At 33.1% G+C, this 14003-nt stretch overlaps 1 protein-coding gene across 1 annotated transcript in view; it reads left to right on the forward strand.

The window, feature by feature from the left end:
• The window catches only part of LRRIQ1 (leucine rich repeats and IQ motif containing 1), a gene marked incomplete at both ends in the record, with an annotated part of 111745 nt that overhangs the window by 83746 nt on the left and 13996 nt on the right, over positions 1–14003 (forward strand). Inside the window, 3 exons of the mRNA XM_081998320.1 lie at positions 6173–6305; positions 7843–7903; positions 12721–12841. Coding sequence (XP_081854446.1) covers positions 6173–6305; positions 7843–7903; positions 12721–12841 — 315 coding nt within the window. The remainder of the gene's footprint in view (positions 1–6172; positions 6306–7842; positions 7904–12720; positions 12842–14003) is intronic.

The raw sequence follows: 14003 nt of genomic DNA on the forward strand, positions 1-14003 counted from the left end.
AGTGGTTAAGGAATCTCAGTGAAAGGGCTCAGCTATTGCATAATCTAATAATAAGACATCAAAGAGATAACACAGGAGGCACAGGCTGAAATGTGGTAACCACTGAAGCAAGATGAACTAAGTAGGTGAAGCTTTATTACTGGTGTTAATCACCCAGAAATATAGCACAGTGTGAAAGACAGCAAAAAATAGAAATGAAAAGAGGGAGAAAAAGGACAGCCAAAATAAAGACTATGGTCTTAACTGAGAGTGTGGTGAATACCTGGATTCAGTGAAGGAAGAATGAGTGTGAGGGTGAGGTCAAGAACAGTCGTGGTAAAAAGAACATGATTAAAATAACAGATGAAGAGAGAAGAGAAGGAGGTTTGCAGATGGAATAGCAATGTAGTAGAATTTACTTATAGTCTGAAAAAAAATCTGAAATACCTTGTAAAAAGAGAAAAAGGGCACAAGTTGTAGAAAAAAAATCAGAAGTATTTTCTTTTTCCTTCACTATTTGCTTTCGTAAGTTTTGAAAGACATGCTCTTGTGGGTTATCAGCACTCCCATGTTCAAAATGCTTGATGATGTAATTAATAATGCATTTTTAAGCATCAATAAATTTTGCAGGTCATAACTTGATGTGGTATTCTTGTGAAAAAATTCTATGTTTCATCTTTTCTTCAGCTGCAAACTCACTCACATACTGCTATATATATTTTTATTTCATTCATTCTAGTCCTAGAGATGGAAGTCAATTTAGTCAAAAGTTACTCAGATGAAAAAGTAACACGTAAAATTAACTCATCCATACAATATAGCTGTGTCGCAAACAAGTTTCTGTGTTTTTAAGGTATAAATGTATGTGTTTCACTATCTGAAAATTTTAAAATCTGAGTTGTGGATGAACAAACATTATCTGGACATACTATGATTTAGGTGAAAAGAACTCTGTATCAATTGCTGCCACATGATACTACCAACTGCCTGGAAGTCTTATATATATTGCTCATATAAATGTATTCACTGAATACCTGTGAGCATGCTAAAGATCACTCAAAATACCATTCTTTTTCCAAAAACAGTATTTTCAGCATGTAACTATTGCTATGTAATGCTTGGGGAGAAAGTAGACTTCTGACAAATGCATCAAGACTTTTGTGGAAGAGAAGAAATTCCTCTCGTTTCTCTTAACGTTCTACTATAAGTTTCTGTGTGGTTTTGGGGGTGGAATTGGGGGTTTGTTGTGGGTTTTTTTATTATTATTTTCCTGTTTCTTTCCAAATTCTTCAGTTTCTTGCCTTGGTAGCAATGTTATTACTCATGTTGTTCTTGCTTTCTGTTCTGTCTGTATTATACACATTGTAACAGAAGTAATGCCATTTTGTTTTCTGACTAACAAGGAGATAAAAAGTTAGATTTTAGATTGGGGGTTTCAAGATTATTTATTAATGTATACTATAACATAACTTTATAGAAGACATAGAAAACATTATAAAAATCTTCACAGGGTATATATAATTTTATTTGTCATTCATAATATTTTTGTAAGAGTTTATACACTCATACACAGACTCACATGCACACACCCTCCTAATATATATTGCTCACCAGTAATGTATACCAGAATACTGCCAGATAAGAAAAATGTCAATGTATTAATAGCATAGACATGAATTTTGTACCCAAGCTCAGCTACTTAATTGCTATATTAAGAGCACCATTTCCAGAATACATATTGAGAAAATTAACTCTGGTCACAGATTTTTTATATTAAGGGAGGAAAACTTAGAATGCTGAAGAAATTCCAAGCCGTTCTTTCACATTGTAGGTCTTAGTTTTCTTACTCTCTTACTTTATTTGTATTGTACTCTGTATGAAACAAGTTTTGAAGGGAATTAAATCATCCTCTAAACATAAAATTTAACTGTAAAATGTTGGATACAGTGCAGACTTATCCACACATTTCTCTGTTTCAAGAAACATATGACATATTAAAGTTAGACCTTTTATCTCCCCGTCGTCAACAAATAGATTTGGAAAAAAAAATCACCATGTTGAATCAGGTTCCTCAGCATACCCTTGCATATAAAGTGACAAAGAGTTGGGTAGCTAACTGGGATTTAGAACAATCAGGATCGATGTTTCCTGGGCATAGAATCTGAAAATTAAAATGCAGAATCTGAAAGATCTGAATGTAGACATTGTGTAACTATCTTCCTTCTTTTTGCATACTGGTTTGCTATTAAAAACACTTGCCCTTGCACTGGGGACCATGGGTATCAGGTACTCCTTAGGCAGTGGGAAACATAGGTTTGAGGTACTACTTAGCCTGGTGAGACTTGAATCTCCAGCTTCCACAGGCCAAGCTGTTCCCTTTGGGTATGCTTTAATCCTCTTTTTAAAGCTGACTGCTACAGCTCAGGGCACAAGATGCATCAATCTTGAAGAAAAACCTATGAGAAAAAAACTGTCTAGAACTTTGGGTGCTTCACTAGAAGTGATTCACAGATTCTTAGCCCTTTTCCTTTAACTCACTGAGTGGATTGCCCAGAGGTAGTCTAATTTAAAGTGCATAAGTAGCATCCGTATTTTAAACTGAACGTGAGTCATGCTGTCTCAGAGCATGCCCACCAAACGGATTTGACAGACACAGGATGACATTTTTCTGGATCACAAAGTTCAGGTTCTTATGGGTTTGCATGTTGATTTGGGGACCTAGAAAAGAATTTGTTATTTTCCTGTAATGTTCAGTTCCAAGGGCATTGCAGGTGCCCAGACTCTTCTGAATAAATTCTCTCTACTTAGATGCCCAAATTCTGTAGTGAAATGGCAGTAGGTGCACCTGAAACCTGCATGATGATTAACTAGCAACACCTAAAAATAATTACTGCATTAATACCAAGTGTAAGACTATTTCAATCTTAAATTATTAACGCGTGTGTCATGTAAAAAAAAGTCAAAAAGATTAAAAGCTTAGAAGTGATAATCTAATGAGGGTACAATACTTTAAATACCTCTGAGATTAATTTGGGGTTTGGTGGAGTTGTGCCTTCTTTGATGTATTCCTTTTTTCTTTGATATTCTAAGAGTTGTCTGGGTTTGACAATTAAAGATTATAGGTCTGATCTATTTCAAAGATGCAGAATGCTTACAGTTCTTTGGAACTTTTGTGGAGTTTGTGAGTGTTAGTATTTCTACAAAATCAGATCCAGGTTTTAAAAAAAAACAGAGCCCTAATTTAAGAAAGCTATCAAGCTAATGCATGTTAATGATACTGATACACCAGATCCTCAAACACATGATGTTCATAAGTGGAACAGGAAAGTAACGATGCTGTGTTTTAATTCATAACATAGCATTTTTTCATAAGAATTAAAAAGAGGGAAGTTACTGTTACAAAGTAAAATATGGGCATGTTCCAAATAAGAAAATAGAATACAGTTTCCTGCAGCATTATTAAACAAATTATTAAACAGTGTCTGTCCATTTGAGAAAAAAAAACACTATTAACACTAATATGGAACAAGAATACATATATGATTTTAAGAAAAAAAAACCTATTGTGTGCACTTTTATGTTGGTCACTTTCTTGGTTCAATAGTGTTTCAATAATTAACAGGCAAAAATAAATTAAAAATAAAATAAAATTTTACTAAATAAAACCAGTTGTGTTTCAAACATAATTCACTCAAAAATTCAAACTGCAACTAAGGCAAATTATTATTAAGAATCATTTTGGAAAAATAAGTTGCCAAGTTAAAAGTATTCATTTTTTTGTAAGTTTTATCATAGCTTATTGTATGTGCATCTTCTTTTGGCCATCACTGACACACAGACTGACATGAACTTCTAATACTGGTTTAAATCCCTACATAGATTTCCCTTTTAATGGAGGAGAAGGTCACAATCATTTTAGTAAATGCATAAATAATACTGATGCTTTTAATAGGAAGAAGTAATTCTCCTGAGAAAGATGGTAATACTGGACCAACTTTTCTGTAAATACAGATAAGAAAAAACGTGACGATTATTTCTTGGAGAATTATTCCTCACTGGAGAACATATGCTGAAAAGCAGAAGGCTCAGTCTCCAAGACTACTCTTAGGAAGTCATGCAGAATGTTTCTTACTCCTGTTATAAATCAGCAGCGTCTTACCTGAAGAGCTGTAAGGGTACCGGTGTAGTTGAAGACTTGGAACCTATAAATTTTCAAAATGAAAAGGTCAGAAAACTGTATTCCTAAACCAGGAACAGGGGAAGGCAATATCATAAATTCAGAAAAGAAGAAATGGCTCCCACTTTAATCAAGGAATGTGATGAACTCTGTAATTAGGACTCTTCATATTTTAATATTTGTCACTGATTGAGCAGTTCACTGCTTGACCTTTTTACTGAGTGCTCACAACCCCATTTGGGCAGATGCAGTGACCGTCCATCAAGCTTTTCATTTTCTGTCTTTCTAAGGAGGCAAATGAGAGTTCTTTGCATCAACTGAGGATAAATTCTTCTGCCTAAGTTCTAGTCTGTCAGTCACTAGCAAGACATATATGACTTCATGTTCTGGACCAGGACCTTGCCTAATTTGAATAGGTTAATTATGGGTTTGGCAATTAAACACATTCAGCCTAAGAAATGGATTTGGTTTGAATAGAGATTCTCTAAATCAAGATAAATAATGGAGAGCACAACCAAAAGACATTTGTATTGACTATGAAAGACTATGAAATAAGAAGCTATGATACTTTAACAGAATTCCCTTAGAGCTAAAAGATGAAAGCAATGAGCTCTCTGCAAAGCCAGGTAAAATGCAAGTGAGGAACTATACTTTGCAGCTTATGCAAAGTAAATTATGATTTTTACAGAAGGGTAAGTTTAAAAAATACTACAGGTAATGTAGCAAACCTCTACAAAGTTGAGCTGGTGAATAGCCTGTAACTTCAGTTTACGTTATCAAAACATGAATGAAAACTAAGGCTTAAAATAAGGAGTATGAGGAAACCATTCACTTCAAAGACAGTTCTGACACACACACACACACACCCCCTTTACAGTTACCGATATTTAAATCATTCATAGTGGGCAAATGGACTAGATACAAAGTGAGGTGACCTACATCATTTGCTGGTTCAAGTGCAAAAGGACAGGTATGCTCCTACAGTTTACTAAGCAACTTCTAGTAGCTGCTGAATTCATCTATCAGAGAAAAAAATCTTTGAAAAGAAAAAAGGAATAATCAGCAAGAGGGAGGATAACTCAGTGTCAGCTGAAATTACACTAAAGAGAAGAAGAAAAAACTTTTGTACAAAAAAAAAGTTTCCTGATGTCTCATGAAAGCCCTGAGTTAAAGGTGCCAAAAAGACATAACCTATAAAGTTAATGTATAGGGGTAGAAAATAAAAAGTTATTCTAATCCGTGAATGTCCCCATGCAACAGTGATGCTTCCTCTGCGGGCTCTTCCAGTTCTGGCATCCTCTTCCTTACGCTTTGAAATGTATCTGGTATTCAGAAGAATGGTCCGAAATACTGAAGGATCTCCAGAATTATAGAGCTTTTTTCCATAATATCGCTATTTTATTCTCTATCTTTGGGTGGCTTTTGTGATCCAAAAGTAGGAAGTAATTTGTGAAATATAATATCATGTATGTAATTGTTTTTAAATCCATTATCAGAAATTGCCATTAAAATGTCCTAATATATCGTATCAGTAAAAGAGAGATTAGAGGAATAAGATTGCCATGTGTCCACTCTTGCATGTAATGGTGATTTTTTTTACCTTATGGATTGGTAAATAGAATTGTAAATAGAAATGAATGTGTGTTTTTAATGATAGAGATAGCACAATAAGCAACATTCGCAGATGCTATGACAAGCAATTTATGTATAATATCTATTTTTATATATATATTTCAGAATAAAGGACAAGCTTATTTCCCAATAACAATAAAGTTATTCAGAAGGCCAATATTTAATTCCAAAATAGAAAATAAACCATAAAATTCAAAATTAATTCAAAAGTATTTCTTAAGTATATCTGAAGAAATTCGTTAGCTGGACTCTTTGCAAGAAAATTAAGTAATTGCCTTTTTTCTCTTGTAAAAGGCAATACGCTCAAAGTTTATCTGGGAAAACTTTAAAGAATTATATTTTAAAATACTGATGAAAGACAGGAGTATCTTTTTTCCTCCTCAGGTAAAAAAGAAGAATTTTCTCAGCTGGATACTACTTTATATGAGAAATTACAAAGGAGAAAAGACTTTACATACCAGTGGCTTCATACACAGCTTTTGGATTATGAAGCAGCCAGTTTCAAAAATACGAAGTGGTGAGGTCATTGCCTTTAAATTAGATTTTTTTTTTTTTTTAATTTATCTTGTAAAGTGAAACCTAGGTTAATAGTTCTAAAACAAACATGACTCTGTAGCTAGCAGACAGCACACCATATTTCCAGGTCCCAAACATGGTACTTGTTTTTAGAATTTGTTTAGTAGTCATTATACAGATACTTCTTCCACAGTGATAATGCAATGATAAACAGTGCAGAATGTTACGATAAATATCTACATAGTTTTATGCTACTAATGCAGTGGGTTTTATACTGTAAAGAGTGTTGAAAAAAGTGCTTATTCATCATTTTTTTTATAACTTTATTGGTATATATTATGGTTTTATGTAATTAGATCAACTGTAACATTACCTATATTGTTAGATTTGATTAACGAAGTAAAAAACTCACTTTCTAACTAGATAGTATGCATTGATGTTTTGCCTTCAAAACATAGACTCAACTTCTGCCTTCTCATAGTATACTTTACCAAAATGTTGTAAACATGCTCCTTCTATATTTAATTTTAGTTATTAAACAGGTAAAATATCAATACAATTAAAGAAAAGGTTAATCTCATTCACTAAACTAACATGAAGACATAGTAAGTATATTTTAGTCATAAATTCAATATAAACCACTGATATCTTAGTGAAGTCATTAGTAGACACAATGCCAAGCACCTCTAATAAAACCAAACAAGGTGTCAGCAGGCAAGCAATGGATTCAGTGTAAGTATTTTAACTTTATTTTCATTAAAAATTTATTTAATTTGTAATGAAATGGACTGCATATTGTTATGTTTTGTATGGAAAAGTATTTCACTTTTCTAAATTGTTTCAGTGACTACAGGAAGTATATGCAGCACATATTCCTTAGAAAATACTTATCTGTCAGTCATGTTCCATAATAGTGAAACACTCAAGTGTTTATGTAAGATAACTGTCATGACTTGTGATTTGAATGAAGACACTGGAACAGAACATGTAATGATGTTTGAAAGTAAGAAGACACAGAAATTTGCAGAAGAAGTTTTTTAACTCTGCAAGTGTGTGCTACGCACTAGTATTTGTACTGACATTTTTTAAATTATGATACCATTTTTGAATGTGGCAGAAGTCCCACTGACCTCCGTTGGAACATCACTGGTAGACTGTTTAGAACAGCTGATATATTTATGTAACGGAAAACAATTTTATTCCTACATAAAATAATGTGACAACTGATTTGACTACAATTTATGTCACTGCATGCAAGAATTTGTACATGGTTGCATTTATTGTCACTTATGCATTTAAATTAGTATTCCATAATAGGAATAAACAATTGTTAATGATTTATTTATTTTAATCTTAAGTACAAAAATTACTATTAATTACTCTGATAGTTCAACATTACCAATTAATATTAAATACTAATAGTATTAGTATCATTTCTACTTAAGCAAGAGTGTTTCCAGGAAAAGATTCTGTACAGGTGTTTTAGTAAACCCAGTACAGTGGGATTTATTGAAATTTCTATTCTACATTTTTCCCAGCTGTCGTTTTTTGCCTGAGTTAGATCCTGTGATACGTGACAGTAGACGAGTACAACTTGTGGTAAGAATTTGTTCTCTTGTGGGATTTTGCAGAATTCAGCTATGCCTTGATGGTGTTTTCAAATGCATACTTGGTGTAAAAACAACCAGGAGATTTTTTTGATTTAATATAATTCTTTAATGTTGTTTCTATTTGGCAATCAAATCTCCCATTGATGGAGATCAGAAGAAAATGTTTCAGCACAAAAACCCATGTGTGTACATAGAGTTCTAGTTTCATAATCTGATGCTGATTTTGTTTTTAAGACAACAAATGCTACTGTGTATTTTTTAAAGCTTCTAAAAAATGTTTAAAAAATGAAATATGGTTCAGCACCAATTACATTATTGACTGAAAAAATATATTCTTGTGAATCGGGCAAGTTTAAATGTTCTTAAATTCTGTAAGTCACAGGCCTAAATCATTGTAATATGCCCACAGTGTCATTTATTGAAAGGCAGTAAGTTGGACTTGTTTATTAATATGGTGGCATTTTTAAAACCAGTATTTAAAATAGGACTTATTCCTACAATTTCTTTTCTATGGGTTTTTTCAGTCATAAAATGTCCTCTACTCTTTTCATGATTCATTCTTTTCTTTTCAGCATTTAAAAAAAATTGTAAGTTCTGAAATGTGTAATCCTGTAGGTTGGCAGGAGGGACAATATGAGCAATTTAGCAATCTGAAGATTTACGGAATGAAAAGACTCAGTGTCAGAGATACCCAAAAGTTCTATTGATAGAGAGCAGTATTGTGATGCCTACAGGCCAATTTATTATAGATATACACTTACATTTTATTGCCAAATTAGCAATATTCTTGTTGATATAATTATGGGGAGGTTAAAAAAATTGGGTAAAAACTTAACGAACTATACAGAGTTAGTGTCTTATATTCATATACATAATACAAAATGTTGCATAAAAAGTATTTCCCAGTTAGATGATATGTCATTCTAACCTCTGTCTTCCTTAGCTTCACTACCTATGCAATATGCATGTTTGGAAACACTTCCATAAACTCTTCTAAAATTCACTGCTCAAAAAATGCTTTTAAGACTTAGATGTTACTATTACTATTGTCATTAATTTTGTCAAAGATTTTTCACTGGTGTGGGGTGTGTCCTATTCTTAGGTTCCTGTTAAAGTTTAGTGGCTGAAATCATGAACCAGGCAACTGTTGTGATGGATTTTGGTTACAGCAGCACTAACAGTTATTTGTTAGGTAAAGTCTAAACCAGCAATTGCTCTAATTTGAGTAAATCATAATCTAATAATGTTATCTAAATTACATACTATGTAATTATCAGTAAGCATATGTGCACATAGGTAGATTGTATCTTATTTACAGTAAGCAGTTCTGTCCACAAAATACTGCAATCCCACAACAGTATTATGTGGTGTGCCCACATAACTGGCAATGTTATGGAATTGTCACAGCCTGTGCCACATAATTACATAGCTGTTCCACATGAATGAAATACAGAGAAAAATGCAATAGGTCAAAAATAGAAAAGGAATAAAATGTATCCCTAATGTAGAAAGCAGTACTCTATAGGCAATGAAATAATGATGTGGTTTGTACACATAGACAGCTGGAGAATTATGGTTTTAAAATTTATATGGGTCCTCTCAACATTTAAATTTGAAATGTGAAATGTGAACATACTGCTAATGCTTTTGCACAGTAACTCATTTAAAAGCTATGAAATCATGACAAAAACGAAACTAACGCTTAGCTACAATCATTATCAAGAAGTAGGAAAAGTTCTGGTAAACTGAAAGGAAGAGGGAAATACACATAAAAAAAAAATATTATAAGAGGAAAGCATTCCTGGGCATTTCCAGTATTTTCTTCATATAACATATGCTCAATTATAAGGTTTCCTGGTGTGGATCCCTAATTTGTATGTGTTACATAAGCCTTCATTCTGAAAGTATGAGGTTAATATAATTTTCTAACTGATATTTGTGCACATTCCAAGCATTTAAGAGTCTTTTTCATTAATACAAAATGGTATTTAAATGGCTGCGTATTTACAATAAAGTCTTAGCCCTTCTCATTGGGGAATAAACCCAATGTAGTAACCTGCAGTAAATCTAAGACCTTATATTAATCTTGATCATTCTGATGATTTTGCTTACTGCTACTACTACATAAGTGCTTAGGAAGGCATGCTGACATACATACAATTTAAACTGGGCACTTGAAACTAATATGATTTTGCTGAATGACAAGTAGAATAGACTTCCTGATTCATCTTTGTATGTAGTTTAAGTTACCTACATGGTTAGGTAACTTCATTATTAATCAGCATCTCCAAATCATTAAGATACAACTTGGGTTTAAAAGCACTTTTTACCTCAGAAGGGTACAGAATATCTTGATAATTTAATAGACAAAAGAAATAGACAAATATTCAGATGCAGAACTATGTTCAAGGCAAAGATTATCCCTGATTGAAATTAATTTCCAATTAATTGGAAAAAAAAGGTTTGTATTAATAAAACTAAGGGAAAAAATTCTGAAGAGTTAAATATGGTGATCACTACAAATGGGCATCCAATACTGCAAAAGTGTACCAATATCTTAATTTTTTTCTGAATTTTTGGCTCTAAGCTATAAATGTAAAAGGGAAGGTTTTAATTAGCTCCAGAGGACTTTCAATCAGGTTCTTTACAAACCTGAAATTAAGTTTACTTCAGTAATTAATACAACCTTAAATATTACTCTGTAATTGGGTGAAAACACTTATCTTTATTTGAAAGAAAATAAGAAATTTTTTACATCAGAGAACCAGACAGCCCTGTTAAAAATCTAACATATAACGCTGGATATTGTAGTCTCCAAGATGATTAAGCTTCAGGTTCTACAGTGGTAAGGATTGGATAATAATTCCACGGAAAGGTTAGTTGTTTAAAATACTGTGGCCTCCTGGGTCTTTGGAAATTAGGACATTAGAAAACTTCTGCTGTGTGTTGAAACAGGTTAGATGGAAATAAGAATGATCAGTTCCATTGGTCTGAATCTCCCTAAGCATCACAACAGTTGCATTATTTCTACTAAGGAAAGATTAAAAGCTTTCTGTTTTAAGATTTTGAACATACGGAACTCTCACAAACTTAAAGCAATAGTAAATATTAACACCAAATTTGGCAGGAGAAAACTCTTACTCTTTTGAAAGTTTCTTGACACTGCTATAGAAGAGGAGATAAAATATTGACGTTAACAGCAATAATACGGCCCGCTACCTGTGCAAAGCAAAACTTTAAAATCATGGTCATTAAACATCTAAAAGGCAAGCATCAGAAAACAAGGGATAAACTTTCTGTGCTGACACAAAGGGTACACAGTCACTAAGGAAGAGTGAAAATCTCTGTATCTTTGGAGTTGTTGGTTTGAAAATGCATGAACTTTTTAATGAATTTTACATTAAACAGTGACTGGATAAAGACAAAGAAATGAAACAGGTCTCCACTTCATCTGAGTTCTCTAAGTTAGACTGGACTACAAAGCCTGTCTGCATTGGAGCAATGCTGCTCTTGGTACAGTGAGTGGTTCGAACAGGAAGTCTGGAGATCGTCTCCTCCAGAGTAACCTACAACTTTATAGTAACGGCATTTTCCTGAGAAAAAGGGAGCTGCAGCCTTCAGCCCCCCAAGGAAGGAGTTGAGACCCAGTCTCTCGATTCCTGACTGAGTGGTCCAGCTGCTACATTATGCAAAGTTTTGGTGATGTTACCACTAGCATAGTGTTTCCTTTTTTGTTGTTTGTTTGTTTTTATAAAAAATGGACTCTACTCAGTTATATACCTATTCTGAAAGGTTTTGGGGTTTTTCAGCCCAGATAGAGGAAGAATTTAATCTGCCCCCTAGACTCCACTTCTGAAGGCCCAGAGACTAGAAAATTTAAGTATGTCCTCACGTTCAGTACTCCCAGCTGACCGGCTGTACACTGAGGATATTGTAGGTCGCTCTTCTGCAGTGTCTGATTTTGCCCCATCGCTGTTACTGGCCCTCGGTATCTAGTCGACAATGTTGTTAGATGGCTGCTTTAGGTGTTGAATAGCTTTTCATTTCAAGGAAGCGGAGTTCTTCTTGGGTAAATGTGAAGTCATTTCTGCATAACTAACAATCTACCATTTACAGTGTGTGGTATCTTCCAGGTCAGTATTTTTAACTTTTGCCCTACATGTTCCCAAAACAAGGACCCGTTGCTAAAATGAAGTAAGATTTTTTCATTTTTGCCGTATTTACATGCAGGTAACATGCCTCATGCCAAAATGTACTACCACTAGCTGTTGGAAGTTTATAATTAAGATAATACTCTTACCTAAAGTATAATTAAAATGCTGTCTGATGGTTATGGTTAATTAGCAAAAAACTTGAAGATTAAATTACTTGCTGGGCCCTTGACTGATTGAACTGATACATGTCCTGGATAAAACATAAATATTGCAGAAAATAATCCAATATGACATCTCTGACGTTTAACTATAACTTAAATTATAGACTGGTCAGTAAATGATCTTAAGCTGTTTAAGGTTTCATCAACCATCTGCAAGATTGATTTTCTTCAAAATTACTGTACTAAAATGTTTTCTTTTGTTGTTGCACTAACTCAGATCACAAACCACAATTTTAAGATCGGCTCTTATTTACAAAAATGCTTTGACATAGTGCATTTGTTCAGCCTAGGCAACAATAAAGGATTGTGGTATCATTTTGAAGAAGGTTGTTTGACAGACCCTGTTTGTTTATTTGGGGTAATGTGAGCTGCATTCAGAAAATGTTATATTTTGTTTCATGATTGTGTACATTCTCTCCCACTGCTTCCAGGCAAGCCCTGTAAGCAGAGAAGACACGGATTTAGACGTTGTTTCCATGGCCAGTGGAAGTGCTTTGACTGAGAACAGAGAAAAAAATAAGCAGCCACACAGACACTCAGCAAGATCTTCAAGTAAGTTGTGTTTTTTTTCAATATCAGTTTTAAAGATCACTTTAAAATGCTAGATGAAACTGAGCATGCTTGGAATCCCTAATAACACATGCTACTTCTCCTTCTGTTTCTTTCTTACCTAAAACTTTTTCATATGTTTTCTACAGTTCTGTTTAAAAACTGCATCATTAAAATCAACAGACTTTCCTCTTGTGATTTTAACCCACGGGAAGTTCCCTGTGACGTATGCTAGGTCTTCTGGTGATCGAGTTCTTAAAAGATTTTCTTTTCTCTAAATTATAAAACAGAGTAGTTTTTTTAATGTTCTCCCTAATTTTTCTTTTCCAAAAGAGGCTTGAAAAATACGTTATGTTCACTGAATACAAGAAGACATCCTAATCAAGCCACAGATTTCTGTCATGTTGATTACCAGTTATGCTGTAGTATATACATCCTCTGCTCGGTGGCAGAGGATCTTTTTAGAGCCTTACATTTTTCGCACTCTAATATCATACAAATTAACAAAAGAATCTATCTATAGAAAAAATGAAAAAATAATACTTGAAAGACATAAAACTGTGGCATTTTAAATTTCATATCTTATTTTGTGTAATATATCTGAAGAAAATGTTTATAGATTTCCAATAATGACATACTATATTTTGGCATTTGTGTACAATGTCTTTTCCAGGTAAATAAAAATCCAAACCCCAAAAAAGTATATTACAGAAAATATAAGCAGTATTAAGTAACTTGAGCAAAATTATTTAAATTCCTAAAACTGTTTAAGTAGTGAAGTTTCTTGAAATGCTTTATGTCAAAATAGAAATCAGGTTATTTCATAAATTATATGTAATTCCTGGATTTGCTTTTTTTGATTATGTTTTCATATATGCTGACTTTTCACTTTCAATGAAAAACAAATTACAATTTAAGGAAAACATGTAAAAATACATAGTATCTCTATTTTTCTAACATACTTTGTAAAGGCTTTGGAATAAAGATTTATTTACATTTTATTAGTCCACCACAGGCAAAAAATAACAATGAGTACAATTTGTCCATGCTTATTCACTTGATTTACATTCCTAAAATTAGATTAGATAAAATTTATCATCCTAGTCTAAGTTAATTGCATCCATGGAGAAAGAATATGATTCTTTCTCTCTGCCTGACATGTATT

Source organism: Phaethon aethereus, assembly GCF_964289735.1.
Source record: "Phaethon aethereus genome assembly, chromosome: 1".
Taxonomy (NCBI): Eukaryota; Metazoa; Chordata; class Aves; order Phaethontiformes; family Phaethontidae; genus Phaethon; species Phaethon aethereus.